Source organism: Hylobates moloch, unplaced genomic scaffold (genome assembly GCF_009828535.3).
Source record: "Hylobates moloch isolate HMO894 unplaced genomic scaffold, HMol_V3 SCAFFOLD_69, whole genome shotgun sequence".
In the NCBI taxonomy this organism is placed as follows: Eukaryota; Metazoa; Chordata; class Mammalia; order Primates; family Hylobatidae; genus Hylobates; species Hylobates moloch.
The window spans coordinates 152,314-166,112 of record NW_026652344.1 but is presented as its reverse complement, the minus strand read 5'-3'; the positions used below and the strand labels follow the sequence as shown (position 1 = coordinate 166,112).

At 48.8% G+C, this 13,799-nt stretch overlaps 1 protein-coding gene across 3 annotated transcripts; it reads left to right on the top strand.

Moving 5' to 3' along the window:
- Positions 1 to 145: 145 nt before the first annotated feature.
- LOC116463818 (sperm acrosome membrane-associated protein 3) lies at positions 146 to 6,164 on the top strand. 3 transcript variants are annotated; one of them, XM_058434861.1, is made up of 6 exons: positions 168 to 263; positions 1,204 to 1,265; positions 3,673 to 3,981; positions 5,149 to 5,268; positions 5,732 to 5,810; positions 5,999 to 6,164. In XM_058434861.1, exons 3-6 carry the CDS (start codon positions 3,846 to 3,848, stop codon positions 6,063 to 6,065), a joined length of 402 nt encoding a protein of 133 aa, XP_058290844.1. In that variant the 5' UTR covers positions 168 to 263; positions 1,204 to 1,265; positions 3,673 to 3,845; the 3' UTR covers positions 6,066 to 6,164. The 3 variants fall into 3 exon arrangements, with proteins under 3 accessions (XP_058290843.1, XP_058290844.1, XP_058290842.1); XM_058434859.1 differs by having other exon boundaries at positions 182 to 263; positions 5,110 to 5,268; XM_058434860.1 differs by lacking the exon at positions 1,204 to 1,265 and having other exon boundaries at positions 146 to 263; positions 5,110 to 5,268.
- Positions 6,165 to 13,799: the final 7,635 nt, after the last annotated feature.

Here is a 13,799-nt window from a genome sequence, read left to right as displayed (position 1 = left end):
CTGGACCCTGAGTGGAAGGGCTCAGGTGGGCTAGTCAAAGTTCTGTGGTGGAGCTGTTTGTGGAAGATGAGCTCACAGAGCTGGAGTTCTAGAAGGCCCTCCGTTGGCCTGGAGCCTGCCTTCCCCATTGTTCTCTTAATACTGGGTGCCTGGGGCCCTGGCAAGGTTATGGGGGACATCCTGAGCTGAAGCAGGGTTTTGGGCCACTGCTGCTGCTGCCATTGTCACCATAGTCTCAGCTCTGCGGGGAGCACCCCTGATCAGTGAGCCCCCTTTCCCTTCTTCCTGGGGCTGTTAACAGGGGCCCTGGGTTGGTCTGGCCAGAGAGGGGTGGAGAAAAACAAGGTGGTGGTTAGGGTGGGGGTGTCCTGGCCTGGAAGAGTGACCAGCTGAGAGAGAGAGAGAGAGAGAGAGAGAAACTCTGGAGCTGCTGTGAAATGCTCAGGATGGAATTCCTTTTAAGTCACTTTTCTACAAAAAAAAAAATCAAAAACAGTCCATGTGTAGCAGTCAGTTTGGTTTCCTCCTCCACAACTTAGGGATATTAATCCCACTCCTTTCAATTGCTGAGAGGATTGGATGACATTAAGTTAGAAAAGCTCTGGGAAAGGCCTGGCACAGTGTTCAAAGACTTGACAAACTCCACCAGGTTGGCTGCCTCCTCCTTCTCACTCCCCTCGCGGTGAGGAGAAGGGCTCATGCCCCTGTGGCCACGCCTTTTGTGGACTTGAGTTTCAGAAGCAGCCACAGAGCAGCTACTCCATGCCAGCAACTCTGCAGATAAATAAGACTGGCCACCGTTCTTCAGAAGTTAACTTTGTGGTGGGAAAGACTGACATCTATTCCAGTCTGGTGTGACAGAGGAGGTGGAAGATTGGGTGTGTGAGAGTGTGGAGGGTGGTGGCCTGCCAGGAGACTCTCACTGGGGAACACACCTCTGATGAGACCCTTCAAGTATAAGTCAGAGTTAACCATGTAGAGGAAAGGAGAGGGTGAATGTTCTAGAGAGCAAGGTCATTGTGAGAGAACAAGGTGGCATTGCTGGAACATAACGTGTGAGCGAGGGAGTGGGCCGCAGGGCTGGGCTGTGAAGGGTCGTGAAGGGCCGTGTGGACCTCGAAGGGGCAGTGACGGTGGGAGCCATCCAAGGTGTCACAGGGCTGGGCTTTTCATTTAACAATTTGTTCTGATGGATGTGTATAGAATAGCTTGGAAGAGTGGTCGAGACACGATACAAGAAGACCATGAAGGAAGCCCGGATGGAGGTGTGAACCTAGGAAAGGACGGTGCTCTCGGAGGGAAGGTGGAATCCACAGGACATTGGGACTGATTGGTTGGAACTGGGTGAAAGATGTCACGGGGAAGGAGTGAAGAATGACATCCGTATTTCCAGTTTGGGTAAATGGGTGGCCTATCATGTTTTAAAGCACGTAAGGAAAGTCACAAGGCAGAAGCAGGCATTGATGGGAACAGTGGTTCTGTTTAGATGTGCTGAGTTTGAGGTGCCTGCAGGGCATTCAAGTGGAAGTGTCCAGCCAGTAGTTGCCTCTGAGGTCTTGGGGAAGATGCCACAGGGGTCACCAGCCTGCAGGCGGTGGCTAACAGCAGGACTGCCCAGAGGGTTTCCTCAAAGTGGAAGAGAAGAGGGCTCAAGGCAGGAAGGCCTTGGAAAGCAGATCAGCATTTATGGCCTGGGCAGAAGTGGATTCCACCAAGGATAAGGAGGAGAGTCAGCCAGAGAGGGAGGAGGAAACCTGGGAGAGGGGAGCATCATGGAAACCAGGAGAGGCAAGCCTTTCAACAGGGGGCGGTGGACAGCATGAGTGCGGCTGAGAGCTCCCATAAGACAGAGCCGAAGGGGGCCTCCTTGGACCCGCAGAGCAGTTTCAGCACGTGGTGGTGGCAGGGAGGCCAATTCACCAGATTGGAAAACAAATGGGAGGGGAGAAAGCGGTAATTTTCCCTAGGAGTTTGGGCGAGAAGAGGGGGAAAGAGACAAGGGAGTACCAGTCAGCATGAGACTTGAGGGAAGGCATTTAGAAGCTAGAGACTGAGAAAGTCTCTACGAGCAGGGGCAGGAGGAGCACGAGGGGAATGGTGCTAGCGCGCCGGGAGAGGAGGGACAACAGATGGAGCAAGGCTTGGAGATGAAGGACAAATCCAGAGCTTGGAGGGAAGATGGGCCTGCCTGGGAGTGGAGGCCCCGCACCCAAACAATGATGGGGTGGAGATGAGGGTGAGGAGGCTACTGATGAGTTTGCAAGTGAGCGGGGCTAAGGCAGAAAGAGGAAGAAATTCCACAAGTGAGGACCTTGCTTTTCTTAGTGCAGCAGGAGACCAGATCATGTTCCGGGAGCCAAGGGGTGGGACAGCGTGCCGTGCTCAAGGACAATGCCGAGAGTTTTCGTTTCCTGTGAGGGAAATGGGAGAGAGAAATCTGAGCAGAGACAAGCGCGAGTACCAGGGCTAGTTGTAGTTCATAACAGAAACAACAACTCACTTATTTTTAGTGCCAAGAGCTAAGCTGTGCCCACGCCGTTTCTCATTTATTCTTCCAACAATCATATGAGGCAGGTGTTACTCACGTCCTCATTTTATAGAGGAAGAAACAAGGCTCAGGGAGGGCCCAAAGTCAGAGATGGAGCAAGGATCGGGGGGGGCGGGTTCCAAGCCGGACCTTGCTGCAAAGCCATGCCCTCAACCACTTTGTCATCCTCGGTGGCATTCAAGGTCCCGTGGAGGTTGGAGACCAGGGACACTCATTGGCACAAACAAGAGTTTGTACAACTCTCACTTTTTGACTCTGTGAAGGCGGAGAGCCTTCACAGGTGTGGAGGTGCAGAGGTCAAGAGAGGCATGGGAAGGCTTGTCAGAGGTGGTGGGCAGTGGGATAGGAGCTCACAGAGGTGGGGAAATGCAGGTGAGGACAAGAAGCAGGGATGACCAGGGCAGGGAAGGGACTGGCTGAGACACAGTGGAGCCGGAGGGGACTAGGTCTGGGGAGATGAAGGAGCCCTGAGGCTGTGACACCCAGGTGCTAATGTCCTCTGTGATTTGGGGGACTGGCCACACACAGCCAATGATGACAGGGCAGGGAGGTCAAACCAGACAGGCAGGCTGGGCTTCCAGGGAGAAGGGCTTTTTGCAGGTTATGGTTTAGAAGGGGTGGTGGGGGTGGAAGAGACTCTCGGGACATCTCGGGGTCTTGTGTGTGGAGAAAGAGCAGCTTCCCCTTGAGCGGGCTATAGGGGAGCAATGTTCTGGGGAAGACCTTGTTTCAGTTAAGATCTGGAGATGGAGGGTCAATGCCAGAAGGGCTGTCCCTTGACAGTTGGGCTGAGAGACCCATGAACACACCGCCTGGCCATGCTCTCTGGGAGCATCTGCTCAGTGGGGCTTTGGATTTATAGAACTTTGTCTCTATCCAAACTTTGCCCCTTCCTAGTTGTAAAATCTTGAGCCTCAGGACTAAATAATCTCTAACATGTAATATGGAGCTTACAATAGGTTAGTTTTCTTCCTGTTTCTGGCCTGGGTGGTGTGAAGCAGGATGGGGAAGGAGAGGGGCTGGTCTCAGGGCAGGGTGACGCCAATCAGGAATGCAAGGGGGCTGATACGTGCTGCTAGAGCCTGGCCTTCTGCCCACCCCTTCTCTCCTCTCCCCTTTCCCAGGGGTGCACTCAAGCCCTGTTTCTTCTCCTTCTGTGAGTGGACCGCGGAGGCTGCTGAGCTGCCTGTCATCCCAAAGCTCAGCTCTGAGCCAGAGTGGTGGTGGCTCCACCTCTGCCGCCGGCATAGAAGCCAGGAGCAGGGCTCTCGGAAGGCGGTGGTGCCCAGCTGGGATCATGTTGTTGGCCCTGGTCTCTCTGCTCAGCTGCCTGCTACCCTCCAGTGAGGCCAAGGTCTACGGTCGCTGTGAACTGGCCAGAGTGCTACATGACTTCGGGCTGGATGGATACCGGGGATACAGCCTGGCTGACTGTGAGGACCCCTCTTCCTGGCTGGCCCTGGCTTCCCCACACCTCCCTGCCTCTTTCCCTCCCTCTCTCCTTCTCATTCAAGGGCTGTGGCTTTGGGAGCTTTTAGAGCCCTCCTGTAAACCGAAGATGATTTGAGATGGCAGGTAGAGAACAGCTGGCACTGAGTTAAACACGCAGTAGGCAGGCAGCAGGCAACCAAATTGGAGTCACCCCTTCATTTTCCCCTGCTGCTAAAGTCGGGGTCGAAGGAAACAAGCAGCTCAGTCCCCTAAACTTAACTATGGCCACAAGGATCAGACATTCATTCTGAAATTAGAAGACAAACTGAACAGAGCAGTCATGCCAAACTTTTCAAGCTGGTGGTAGTTTTAGATGGCCATGTGGGAAGGGCAGTCACGCCGGGGCTCATCTTTCCAACAGGTCCAGCACCCTCTATAGATTCCACCTGGGTCTTCCAAATCTTGTTACTGAAGATTTAGCACTTGTAAGCGGGCGCGGTGGCTCAGGCCTGTAATCCCAGCACTTTGGGAGGCCAAGGCAGGTGGATCACCTGAGGTCAGGAGTTCGACACCAGCCAGGCCAACATGGTGAAACCCTGTCTCTACTAAAATTACAAAAATTAGCTGGGCATGGTGGCAGGTACCTATAATCTCAGCTGCTTGGGAGGGTGAGACAGGAGAATCACTTGAACCCGGGAGGCAGAGGTTGCAGTGAGCTGAGATCATGCCATACACTGCAGCCTGAGCAATAGAGTGAGACTCTGTCTCAAAAAAAAAAAAAAAAAAAAAAAAAAAGATTTAGCACTTGTAGATTCATTCAACAAATTTATTGGGCCCTATTATGTGCTGAACAATGAGATAGTGGGAAGATTGCTGGGCTAAAAGTCAAGAGGCCTGAGGCCAGCCCCGACCCATGCTATTTGGTAGCTGGATGGGACCCTGGGTGAGTCGCTGTGCACCTCTAAGCCTCAGTTGATTGGTTTGCAAAGCAGGTGGGAGGGCACCTGCCCCAATCACCTTAATCAGGCAGGTGAGGCTCGGTGAAGCCAGCCTGGGACCTGTGCAGTGAGCACCTGGTCTGGGGTGGCCATAACTGTCTGACCCCCAGGCCTGTGCTCTGCCCTATGCAGGGGTCTGCCTTGCTTATTTCACAAGCGGTTTCAACACAGCTGCTGTGGACCACGAGGCTGATGGGAGCACCAACAACGGGATCTTCCAGATCAACAGCCGGAGGTGGTGCAGAAACCTCACCCCGAACGTCCCCAACGTGTGCCGGATGTACTGCTCAGGTAGCTGGGCCTGGGCCCAGGGCTGGCAGGAGTCAGGCCCTGCATTAGCTTTTGTTCCATTCCCAGTTTAGTTTGCTACCCCCATCTCTAAGTGAGGGTTCCCCACATCAGGCTGGGCCCACGGAGGAGAGGGAGATGGGACAAGGGATGAGGGTAGGTCTTTCATCAGTCTGAATTGGGGTCCCAGATAGGAGACTGCCTTAGGGCTATAGGAATGGAGGGAGGATTGTTTCTGATGGAGGGGGAGGGGGATAGGGTTGTACCTGTGCTTCCGGAGTGGTTGAGCAGGATTGGATTTAGGGGAGTGGAGTGTGTGTGTGTGTGTGTGTGTGTGTGTGTGTGTAGAGAGAGAGAGAGACAGACACACACACACTCACACACACACACACACACACACACACACACACACACACAGCTGGATGTCTCCTCCTCTCTCATTGTGTTTCTCTGCCTATCACCCCAGATTTGTTGAATGCTAATCTCAAGGATACCGTTATCTGTGCCATGAAAATCACCCAAGAGCCTCAGGGTCTGGGTTACTGGTAAGTAACTTGGGCTGGAGCCCCGCCGCGGTGGTATGGTTAGGACTGGTGGGCAGCAGCAGGGAACAAACCCCTTTCCTTCCTCACTTCTGGTTTAGAGCCCACACTGTCCTTCCTGTTCTTCTCTGTGCAGTGACTGGCAAATGCAGCTGATATGATCTCTCCTCTTCCCTGTTCTCCATCCTCAGGGAGGCCTGGAGGCATCACTGCCAGGGAAAAGACCTCACTGAATGGGTGGATGGCTGTGACTTCTAGGATGGACAGAACCATGCACAGCAGGCTGGGAAATGTGGTTTGGTTCCTGACCTAGGCTTGGGAAGACAAGCCAGCGAATAAAGGATGGGTGAATGTGAATGTGGCTCTCAGCTCTCAGTGTGTCTGCAGGTGCCATGTCAGAGCCAGAGCACCTCCGTTTTCCCTCACCTCACCTCACCTGTCCGCGTGGGCTGGGCTTCCAGTGGACTCCAGAAAGCCCAGCACCAGAGGCTTACCTCCATTTCTGGTGGCCTGGGGGCAGGTGTTTGGGGGGGCACCAGTGCACTTTTTGTCTACCACACCTGGCAAAGTTTGGGCCTAGGGTGGCCAGATTTAACAAAACAAATACATAACAACAAAAACAGGATGCCCCAGTTTAATTGAACTTTGGATATACAACAAATAATTTTAAGCATGTCCAAAATATTGCAAAGGAACATATTTATATTAAAACTATTTGACGTTTATCTAAAATTTAAACTTAATTGGGTGTCCTATGTTTTACCTGGCAACCATAGCTGGATCTAGGGCTGTGCACCTCTGGCTTGATTGGGAAGGTCCTTGGGACACTTATTTTCTGCAGCTTTGGTTGCAGATGGTGGTCACTGTGCTTTGGCCCTCCAGCTGTGACTACTAACACACACCCCTGCCATGCCGGGGTTGCTGCTTGGTCGCGGGAGAATGACCATCGGAGCTTCTGCTCTCACCTTGCTCTCTGGTGCCCTCTCATGGCAGAAGATTCAAGTGCCGCTGATAGAGGCGGTGCGCTCACTTTGCCCACTACTGCTAGGAGGTTGGAGGATGGGATGGGAGTGACCGTGGCTTTCAATCCGTGCAGTCTTCTGCCTTAGTCAGCACATGGGAAGCCCAGAAAAAGATAGCGCGGTCCCCTGCTAATCTGGAACGACTGCCTCTAAAGGAGGAAGGTGGGTGGGTCTCAGGATCACAGTGGATGTGGTGGCAACAGCAGCAGTTGCAGGGACAGGATGATGTGAGAGAAGCCTGAGCCCTGAGTTCAGATTGTAGATTCTTCTGGAAGGCTCCAAAGAAACCTGCAAGTACTGAACTGTTGGTTGAGGCATGGCTGGTGACTCTTAGGGAGAGGAGGGGACGACAATGTCGCCCCCCACCATCCTCCTCCACCTAACTAATTCAGCTACCCTGAATGCTTCCGCGTCAGCAAACACCAGAGGGGCGTGGAATGTCCACAATTAGCGAGGCAGGCCAGTTTCCTTCCCCTGCTGGTCTGGTCAAGATGATGATGAAACTTGAGAGCGACTCATGCAAGGGGACAGAGTGGTGAAGAACCCTGCTGGGAGTAGGGGCGTCAATGACTAATGGAGCTATTAAATCATAAGTAGGGAGAAGCTGCTGTCTTTTTAACATTAAGGCAAACACGGTGTGCCTACCATGTGCCATGCATTATCTAATCTAGACCCTAGAACAATAGCTATGATGCAGGTACCATTATGACCACCATTCCATAGACAAGGGGAAACAGAGGCTCAGAAGAGATAAATTTGCACCCAGCTCAGTGTGACTCCACATGTATGCTTACTCACGGTACTTCACTGAGGGGTTGTTGTTATGGTCATCTGGCCTGGGACTCATGACCCATCCATCTTTCTTTTTTTTTAATTTTATTTTTTGTAAGATAAATTTTAAAATTTATTTTTATTTGTACAACTTATGGGGTACCTGTGCGATTCTGTTACACATACAGATTGCATAGTGGTCAAGACAGGGCTTTTAAAGTATCCCTCATCTAAGTAATGTACACTGTCCCCATTAAGTAATTTTTCATTGTCCACCCCCCCATACCCTGCATTGTTCTGAATCTCCATTGTCTATTATTCTAGTCCTTTTTTTTGAGATGGAGTCTCACTCTGTCACCCAAGCTGGAGTGCAGTGGTGCAATCTCAGCTCACCGCAACCTCTGCCTCCCAGGCTCAAGAGAGTCTCGTGCTCAGCCTCCTGAGTATAGGCGCCCGCCACCGCGCCTGGCTAATTTTTGTATTTTTAGTAGAGATGAGGTTTCACCATGTTGACCAGGCTGGTCTTGAACTCCTGACCTCGTGTAATTTGCCCGCCTTGGCCTCCCAAAGTGCTGAGATTACAGGCATGAGCTACTGTGCCCGGCCCCTATTATTCCACTCTTTATGTCCATGTGTACACATTTTTTCACACCCACTTAGGAGTGAGAACATGTGACATTTGACTTTCTGTCCCTGGCATTTTTCACTTAAGATAATGACCTCCAATTCCAACCATGTTGCTGCAAAAGACATGATTTCATTCTTTTTTTAGGGCTGAATAGTATTCCATTGTGTATATATACCAAATTCTCTTTTTCCATTCATCCATTACACTTAGGTTGGTTCCATATCTTTGCTATTGTGAACAGTGTTTTGATAAACATATGAATGCAGGTGTCTTTTTGACATAATGGTTTCTTTTCCTCTGGGTAGATACCCAGTAGAAGGATTGCTAAATTGAATGGTAGTTCTACTTTTAGTTCTTTGAGAAATCGCCATACTATTTTCCACAGATGTATTAATTTACACTCCCACTAACAGTGTATAAGAGTTCCCTTTTTTCTGCATCATCACCAACATTTGTTGTTTATTGCCTTTTTAATAAGAGATATTCTGATTGGGGTGAGATGATATTTCATTGTGGTTTTAATTTGCATTTCTCTATAATCAGTGATGTTGAACATTTTTTCGTATAACTGTTGACCATTTATATTTCTTCTTTAAAAATGACTATTTATGTCCTTTGCCCACTTTTTTTTTTTTTTTGAGAAAGGGTCTTGCTTTGTTGCCCATGCTGGAGTGCAGTGGTTTGATCATGGCTCATGGCAGCCTTGAACTCCTGGGCTCAAGCAATCCTCCCACCTCAGCCTCCGGAGTAGCTGAGACTACAGGCATATGCCACCACCACACCTGGCTAATTTTTGTTTTTTTATAGAGACAAGGTTTCACTATTTTGCCCAGGTTGGTCTTGAACTCTGGGACTCAAGCAATCCTCCTGCCTTGACCTCTCAAAGTGCTGGGATTTTAGGCATGAGCCACCATGCCTGGCTTGCCCACTTTTTAATAGGATTGTTTCTGTTTTTGAGTTGTTCGAGTTCTTTGTACATGCTACATATTAGTCCCCTGTTGAATGAATAGTTTGCTAATATTTTCTCCCATTCTACAAGTTGTTTATTCTGTTGATTATTTCTGTTCCCATGCAGAAGCTTTTTAGTTTAAGTCCCATTTGTCTATTTTTCGTTTTGTTGCCTGTGTTTTTGAGGTCTTAGTCATAAATTATTTACCTAGACTAATGTTCAGGAGAGTTTTCTCTAGGTTTCTTTCTAGTATTTTTATAGTTTTGAGTCTTACATTTAAGTCTTTAATCCATCTTGAATTGATTTTTGTATATGATGAGAGACAGGGGTCATTTCATTCTTCTGCACATGGCAGAAGTTTTCCCAGCACCATTTGTTGAAAAAAGCGTCCTTTCCCCAACGTATGTTCTTGTCAGCTTTGTCAAAAATCAGTTGGCTGTAAATATGTGGCCTTATTTCTGAGTTCTCCACCCTGTTCCACTGATCTGTGAGTCTGTTTTTATACCAGTACCATGCTGTTTCGGCTACTATAGCCTTGTAATATAATTTGAAATCAGACAATGTGATGCCTCCGGCTTTGTTCTTTTTGCTTAGGATTGCTTTGGCTATTTGGGCCCTTTTTTGGTTTCATATAAATTTTAGGATTTTTTTTCTAATTCTCTGGAAAATGATGTTGGTATTTTGATAGGGATTGCATTGAATCTGTAGATTGCTTTGGGAAGTATGGTCGTTTTAATGATATTAATTCTTCCAGTCCATGGTCCAACCATCCATCTTTGAAGGATTCGTGCCTTCTACTTCAACTTCAGACTTCTGTTGCCTGCCTGGCCCGGTTGCTTCACTGGGTCCCATTCAGCTTGTCTGGGAGAGGAGCCCAGGAGTAGGTGTAGTGAAGCTCTTGGAACCAAAGAGAACATTGTTAAAGGATTTGGGGGCTGTGAGCAGTGATATGGCCACAGTCTCTTCAAGATGGGGCTGGGCTGGGATCAGGCCTGGACAAGGGACCCTGAAGGCCTGGGCTGGGTGGTTGACCAGGAGCAGGTGAAGACGGAGATGGAGAAGGAGTATTTAGGCAAGAGGGCCCTGATCAAAGCCAGCGAGGCCTCCCCTGTAATGAGGGCTACAGAGTGTTCAGGCCCATCTGAATGTAGAGGCCAGGGAGCCTCTACGTTGAGAGCTCAGCTCCTGAGGGACATGCTCAGGTTGGTGAGTGACCAGGCCATGTCCTGATGTCTCTCTCCTTCCATGTCACTCACCCCACTTACCATGGGCCATTCTTACCTCTTTTACTTTCTTTATATCTCTAGAAACTCTCCCTCCTTTCTATCCACATGCAGCTGCTTTAAATCAAGTCCTCATTACCTCTTCCCAAGGACAATTGCAATGGCTTCCTAAGAGCGTTCGTGTCTCTAACCTTGGTCCTTGGCACTCCACCTCCTCCCTCAGAGTCAGCTTTCTATCTTGTTTCTGCCTTGCACCCTAGGCCCAATAGCTTTTCTTATCTTTGGGTTAAAGTTTAAGTTCCTTGGCTTGGTATACAAGGTCTTTCATGACCAAGACTCAGCTGACCGCTACAGATTCAACTCTCACCTGTTTGGAAACTTTTGCTCTAGCTGGTTTGTGTCCTCGGCGGTTAGTTTCCCGAGGCTAGCATGCTGCTTCACGCCTTTCATCATCACCGACCATTCTTCTCCCATTCATTACACTCTGTCCCTTGAATGCAACAAGCCGTTTGCACCACAGGGTCTCTCTGTACCTGCTCTTTTGTCTTCCTGGAATTTTATTTCTTCAGATCTTTGTTTTGATTTTTTTTGAATTTCAAACTGTAAGATTTTTTATTACAGAAAAAGTTTTGGTGCCATGTGTTTGTCATAGCGAGTGAGTAGAATACAAAGATAACCAAAGGTAACCAGTGTTAACCCAGGGCTCACTTGTTCACACTTTACATTTCCAGTTTCTTAAATAGATTTAATTTTTGGCTGTAGACTCCTATCCTAGCTGTTTGATTGCTTGATACATAATTAAACCAAACATGTCTAAAGCCACACTCAATCCTCCTAAAACAATATCCTTACCTTACTTGTGTTAATTTTAGTATTCTTCTTCCAGTCACTCAAATTTGAAAATACTGTCATCTTTGACTTTTTCCTCTCCATTTGCCACAGCCATCCTATAAGGTCTCTGTAATATCTTCAACTTCCACTGCCCTTTCAGATCTTGTTGCTTCCAGTCAAGTTTGAACTGTGCCTCTCACACAGTATTCTTTTTTGTTATTATACTTTAAGTTCTAGGGTACATGTGCACAATGTGCAGGTTTGTTACACATGTATACATGATAACATGTGTTTTGGTTGAGATAGGGTCTCTCTCTGTTGCCCAGGCTGGAGTACAGTGGTGCGATCATAGCTCACTGCAGCCTCCTGAGTAGCTGGGACTACAGGTGGACGCCACCACGCCCAACTAATATTTTGATATTTTTGTGGAAATATATTTCCTCAGACCTTTGGGTGACGCTCCCTTTTTCTTCAGTCAGGTCTTGTCTCAGTTTCACCTCCTCAAAGTGACTTCTCTGACTGCTGTAGCTGAAGGAGTCTTTCCCCTCTTTGTCACTATCTTAGCACTACAGCATGCTCCATTATCTGAAATTATTCCATGCACCTCTTAATTTATGTATATTCCCTTTTCACTTGCCTATGCTAGATTATAAGCACCATGAGGGCAGAAAATTTGTTTGTTCCTTATATGTCTAGCACCTAGAATAGTACCTGGCACATTATACTCAATTAAAAAAAAAAAATGAACCTGTTGAATGCATGATTGATGCATGAATGAATGAATGGTAGGCACTCAGCTAATGTTTGCAGAATCAGTGAGTGAATAGGGCTTGATACCATCTAATATGCAACAATTGATTCAATGATATTACTTAAGCACTACCTATGTGCCAGACCCTAGGCATCCCTCCAGATGGACCCACTGCCACCCCCTGCCCCGTGCCCCCGGGGATCCCTCTCTTGGGGATATTCTATCCCTCAGTCAGGTAACCACTCTGGCTGCTTTTCATACAAGTCCTGCCTGCCTCCTCCTCGTCCATACGTGGTGTACGGTTTGGGCAGTTTGGGCAGAGGTGGAGCAATGGGGTTTTCTCCTTTTTCCTAGCCACCTGACCTTGGAAAAGTCACTCCACCTCTCAGAGCTCAGTGTTCCTCATGGGCAAGAGGAGCAAATGAAGGCCACCTTGGAATATTGTACCAATTGCACCTATAATCTATCATTGTAATCTATAATATAGAGCAGTGACGCACCCAGCATAGTGCCTGGCACAGAGTGGGGCTTCAGAAATGCTGGCTCATCTGGTTTTCCTGAGCTCTGGGGGTAGCAAGTTCCAACCTACCTGGGGAGGAATGGATGGGAACAGGACATGCCTGCCCCAGTGACCAGGGCTTCCTTAGGAGACCTGTAACTGTGTCCTTCTCACTGTTTGCTAAGAAGAGAAAGAGAAAGGGGAAGGTGTGAAGAGAAGGAGCAGAAGGGGAATGGTTTGGGAAAAGTAGTAGAGTCCTATGGAAAGTAGGGGAGAATTCAATGAATTTTTGTTACTTTTGGTAAGTCTCCCCCTTCTTGGATTAGTTGGCTCCAGGAGACAGATTTAAAATGGGCTTTTCTATATCTTTTGTGCTAAGAGTGGACTGAATGTTCCTGGGGATGATTGGCTTGCTAAGGTGCTGTCCCTTCTCTACCTGTAGGTACAGGCGAGGGTTGCAGATGCCCCTCGCAGCTGAAGGAGGCTTTGCGGGGTGCTCTTTCTTTGTGGTCCATGCCCTCAGCTGGGTATGGCAGTTTTTCTCCACTCTGAGCACTGGCCTGAAGCTTCTAGGGTAGGGGAACTGTGGGAGGTGGGTCAGTTAGAGGGCGCCCAGAATTTCCTGGACCCCATCACCTCTGTGCCTATGGCAGACATTGCAAACTGAGTACAAGCCTTTATCTTTACTGAGCTGGCATGTGTCCAGGAATCTTTTCTTTTTTTTTTTTTTTGGAAACGGAGTCTCACTCTGTCGACCAGGCTGGAGTGCAGTGGTGCGATCTTGGCTCACTGCAACCTCCGCCTCCCAGGTTCAAGCGATTCTCCTACCTCAGCCTCCCGAGTACCTGGGACTACAGGCGTATGCCACCACGCCCAGGTAATTTTTGTTATTTTTAGTAGAGATGGGGTTTCACTGTATTGGTCAGGATGGTCTTGCTCTCTTGACCTCGTGATCTGCCCACCTTAGTCTCCCAAAGTGCTGGGATTACAGGCATGAGCCACCGTACTGTTCAGGTGTTTCTGTACGTGCCTGTTGCCCACCTCTGCCCACCTAGACTGTGTCTTCTTGATATATGAATTCCCAGTACCTAGCTCAGTGCCTGGCATATAGTGAGCACAAAGAAAATGCTCGTGGAGTGATGGGGTCAGGGCAGAGACTCCAGCATGGTGCTGGGAAGTTTCCTTCCGGGAGGCTGGTTGAGCTGGGTGTGCTTTGGTGCCCACCAATCACTTTGTATTGGGCCTATTTTAACTCAGATAGAACTGCTTTTGTAAAGAAGCCACAAAAGGCAGAATTACACTAAAGACAAATGGCCTA

Coding starts and splice junctions, on each gene's coding strand:
- LOC116463818 (XM_058434860.1), top strand. CDS start 3,846: ATGTTGTTGGCCCTGGTCTCTCTGCTCAGCTGCCTGCTACCCTCCAGT. Junction 3,982..5,109: donor GGGATACAGCCTGGCTGACT/GTGAGGACCCCT, acceptor TGCCCTATGCAG/GGGTCTGCCTTGCTTATTTC. Junction 5,269..5,731: donor GTGCCGGATGTACTGCTCAG/GTAGCTGGGCCT, acceptor CTATCACCCCAG/ATTTGTTGAATGCTAATCTC.